The sequence below is a fragment of the Amblyomma maculatum genome, unplaced genomic scaffold (assembly GCF_055883805.1).
Source record: "Amblyomma maculatum isolate TAMU_Amacu unplaced genomic scaffold, ASM5588380v1 scaffold_13, whole genome shotgun sequence".
NCBI lineage: Eukaryota > Metazoa > Arthropoda > Arachnida > Ixodida > Ixodidae > Amblyomma > Amblyomma maculatum.
The window spans coordinates 14,812,336-14,816,937 of record NW_028146738.1 but is presented as its reverse complement, the minus strand read 5'-3'; the positions used below and the strand labels follow the sequence as shown (position 1 = coordinate 14,816,937).

General features: G+C 47.9%; 1 protein-coding gene across 1 annotated transcript; it reads right to left on the bottom strand.

Annotated features, from left to right (window-relative positions):
- Positions 1-434: 434 nt before the first annotated feature.
- Positions 435-2,048, bottom strand: LOC146172275 (uncharacterized). The gene has a single exon (XM_084585877.1). The coding sequence runs from the start codon at positions 1,883-1,885 to the stop codon at positions 683-685; it is 1,203 nt and encodes a 400-aa protein (XP_084442003.1). The 5' UTR covers positions 1,886-2,048; the 3' UTR covers positions 435-682.
- Between the last annotated feature and the right edge of the window lie 2,554 nt (positions 2,049-4,602).

Genomic DNA, 4,602 nt, shown 5'->3' with positions numbered 1-4,602 from the left:
GACTTGTCTCGTGTTAGGGCTGTCAGGTATGTGTATATGTTGAAATTAACTTATCAGAGCATGTGCCCTATGCAGCTGTTAACATAAGTAGCCTGAGAAAGATGTTTGCATTCGTAATGTAACCTGTCTGCTTTATTTCAGGTATGGAATCGCAAACGAAAGCGACGCACTGCTTCGATACAAGGAAACAGTGGCTTCAGCAGGCCATCCAGTGGAACTGATGAACTGCGGCATTTTCGTTGACCCAGGCAAACCGTGGCTTGGTGCATCACCTGATGCCATTGCCTTCGACCCCCATGAGCCCTTCCCGTGGGGCACTGTTGAAGTCAAATGCCTTTATTCGCTGCGAGATGCCAAGGAGGAGGACCTTCTGCGTGAAGATTTTTTCATGACGTTTGACGAAAACGGCACACCTGCTCTCAAGGAGGACCACAACTACTTCATGCAGGTTCACGGTCAAATGGGTGTAACCCATACACAATGGGCAGACTTTGTGGTGTTTGGCCCACACTTCCTCATTGTGCAACGGTTACGTTTCTGTGAGCACAAGTGGACGAGTATGGCAAGTGTGCTGGACAATTTCTATTTCAACATTCTGCTGCCTTTCTACGTAAAGAAGCTGAAGGACTGAATAAATGCATCTACTTAAGGCATATCCTTGAAGTAAACACTTGAAAAAAAATCATTCACATTCAATAATCAAAGGACTTTGCATGTTGCTTAGCACTGCACAGACTCCCCATATCTGATTTACCAGTGGACCAAGGGATAGCGGAATGGGGCGGTCAAAGATGTGGTAACACTTAATGCGCTGTATTCTTCGCTCGACGTGGATGCGACAGGATGCAATATCCTGTGTTTCTTGAACATCTTTTTTTTCAAACTGGCCCTTTCTCAGGAATGGGGGAATGTTCAGGCCAACGCCTTTTTCTTCAAGCAGGTCGTTGATTTTGAAGCCTTTGTCGGCCATAACAGAGTCCCCAGAAGAAAATGTTTGGTCCAGAAATCCACTTCTTATCACTACTTCTCTATCGGACAGAGATCCCATAAAAAGTTCTGATGCAAAAGTCAACAGACCATCCGGTGCTACACCAACAAGCGCCTTGAAAGTGTTGGCGGATTTATAGTTTGAATATGTTCCTGACTGTGTTACGAGAGAACTTGATACCTCGCACCTAATCTCGGTGGCGTCAATAATCACTCTTGTAGAGGGGTAGCGGTCACGGAAAACAGCAGGCATGTGGTTGTCGATCACACTTCGAGGCACCCACAAAGGAATTTTTCCCAGCTGCACATACATGAGGCTCACCCAGCTAGAAAACACTCTTGACACCGTACTAACAGAGATGCCAAAAATGTGCCCAAGGTGTGGGTGGAAAAATCCTGTCCTGAGTTTCATCAGTGTGAGGAATAGCTCTTCCTCTGGAGAAAGCTTGCGAGGACGACCTCTGACATCATTGGACAGGCATTGCTTCTTGTTATACACATTGCATGCATTTTCCCCCGGTTTTAACAGTATCAGCAACTTCTGGAAATGCTGGTAGCTGAGCAGTCCCGTATAGAACTGCATACTGGTGTCGTCATTCTTGAACCTGTCGAGAGTGAATATTCTTGGCTGATGTTTTTCGTTCAGTGCTCGAAGTTCTTCCACTTGCTGCACGGCCATTTCGCACTGCTGCTGGAGATTTTCATTCGCTTTTGATAGCTCAGAACTCTTCTTTTTTTCTTCCTGAAGTTCACATTTCACCTCTTTTAGACACTTCATGAGGTGTGTTACATAAGCATAGAGGCCCTTCAGCTCCTCACACTTGGCCTGAAGCTCTGCTCTTATGTTGGGGCATGCAGAACAATCTTGAGAGTCCAGTGGTTTCTCTCCCAATTCCATGGGTACAGAGTCACAGTCCGCAGTGTTGTCATGGCTTGTCAGATCCTCATCTTGAGTACTCCCATGAGCACAGGTTTCTTCTGACTGTGCAATGCTTGTGCTAGGCGACTGGTCACTGTTGACGCGCAGAACGCGCTGCTTTGGTGGCCGCCGTTTGGTCACTGCCCTGGAAAATGGGAATTCAGAAGGAGCAGCATTTTCTTTCAGGAAACGCCTTCCACTTGCCACGTTGTTGACAAAATCATCTGGATTAAAGTGTCTGGAGCACACCTTAGTCGACTGATCTACAACAAAATTAGGGCCTGGATCTCTCTTTATAGCCACTATCCACTTCTTGAGAAGCAGCTTGTCTCTTGGGAACTTGTGGTAAGAGATCTGCAAAAGGTGGTATGAATGACACTGTGAGTGACTTGGCTTGTTAGCTGGTATGCAGACAATGGTAGACAAAAGAGTGTTATGACAGAAGTCAGCCCTTAACGAAGGAAAGCGTAAGGCAATGTGTTTTTTTATTTATGGTGCTCGCCAACGGGTCATTCATTGGCAGTGCAACAATTTTCCTAAAATATTTCAGGTAGAAATGTTAATGAATAAAAGAGCATTTCTTATGCTTTCCTTAGTTTCAATGACTGCTGGCTTCATATGAATGGTTAAATGGGTTATGACAAGTTAACTCGATCGATCACGCTGATAAATGCAGACCGATGAAATCGGCCGTACCCGCCGCAGTGGCTCAGTGGTTAGGGCGCTAACTACTGAACTGGAGTACCCAGGTTCCAACCCGGCCGCGTTTCGATGAAGGAGAAATACAGTGCACGTTAGAGAACACCAGGTGTTCGAAATTATTCAGAGCCCCCCCCCCCCCCCCCCCCTACTACAGCGTCCTTCGTAGCCTGGGTCGCTTTGGGATGTTAAAACCCAGTACCATAAACGAAATCGCGCTTGAGCACATGCGGCGATGGTGTGGCAAAAGCGTCTTGCTGCAATCTCCGGGCAGCCTCGGCAATATTTCCTGCAGTTACCGCATGCCGATTCGAGCGAGACGTAAACAAGAGTGTTATGTGATGCGAGTCCATAGACATTTCTTTTTCTTTCTTTTATGGGGTTTAACGTCCCAAAGCGACTCAGGCTATGAGAGACGCCCGAGACAGGAGGATGCTTTAACAAAACACCATCGCATCGAGAGGTCACGCGCGCGATTTCATCGATGTGTATACTCGGCTGCGCACGAGCGCAGGGTCGTTCAGTCGGCGTTTCCATCGGCACCGCAATGGTGTGCTATGTTTAAAATGCAAATTAATGTTTCTGTGAAGTACCGCATGGCTGCTTCCTAATACGTTCCTGCACAGCCAGTTGGCAATGTGCGTCAGCCGTTTATTTTCGGTATCTTTGATGCTTTCGCGAATCAGGTGCATTTGTTTCATTTTCGGGGCACACAAATCCAGAACTTTCGTTGCAGTAGATCAGAAAACAAAGCGACGTGAGTCGACATCGTTATCCGCGACGAAGCACAATATCCGGAAACTGACATCGGTTGACAGCGGCAGGAAAAACGCAGACGTAGTACGTACCTTTTCGCCATTTTCGTCTTGATATCCACGCTGGTGACATTGCGGAACACAGCAGGAGTTGACCATTCTGATATGGAGTGAAAGCCAGCGGATTCCAGCGATTTCGACAGCCAAGCGCGGCGTTTCGTTGTTTATCCGTGCGGTCACCGAAACGCACCTTCCTCCGTAATCCGGCGTGCCCTCAACATGGCGGCGGCGCGCTTTAGTGCCAGTGGCCGCCACAAGGGGCGTATTTTTGCAAGGGGTCTATAGGGCAACCGCTGAACTGGAATTTTTAACGGACGTAAAGCGGGGTTTTAGATTTCAGGAAAGCTACAAAACATCAATTCACATTTGGTTATAGAGGTCCGCACTGAGTGCTTTTGACCCATGCGATGAGAGGGTGACGCCGAATTCCAGCCCTCCAGGACGCTTAGACCTCGAGTAAGACCCACTGCCTCAAAGCCAAAGCTTCGGACTTTATGAGAACGTTTTAATAAGTGTCCCTACATTTTCTTAACATAAAGATGACCAGCTGAGATGCATGCCGCTAAGGCTAATTTCGCACCAGAGAGCACCTGTCTCGCATACTGTTAAAACGTCTACCAGGTCGGAAGAAAAGGAAGACTTTTGGGAAGAAGGCTTCGAGGGTTTGCGTGATACCTGCTCTCGAACGCTCAACACTACCTCTCATCTTCAGCGCCCCACATTCACTCTAAGACTGACTCAATATTAATAAACCAGACAGCTGAGATAAAAGTAAGCCCAATTCCGCGTAGTCGTGGTATGTCCTAGGATCTCCAGCTGGCAGGTTGAAATTATGGCAGCCCTGATTTTTGTGCACCTGATTGTGCTCAGCCATTTCTGTGGAAGGAAAGAGGCCTCCTCTCTTCCGCGGATTTCCCATGTTGTTGTGCAAGCGGTTGATTGCTTCTCGTGTGAAGCAGTGAACGGGTTCGAGAATGGGTTCGAAGCAGTGCGAAGTGTGAACGAAGCAACGAACGCCACTGCTCATACTAGGCCGCGGGAAGATGTTCCATTCGGCGGGCTACAGTATTCTACAAGGCTGTAAGCCGGAACGTTGTTAGCCGGGGTGCACCTCAGCCTGCATGCCCGAGAGGTTTGGTTAGCGGCGCTTCGTTTGAAGACCTCTTGGGAGGGCGACAGATA

Excerpts from the sequence above, each read along its gene's own strand:
- LOC146172275 (XM_084585877.1), bottom strand. The coding sequence starts at position 1,885 with ATGGAATTGGGAGAGAAACCACTGGACTCTCAAGATTGTTCTGCATGC.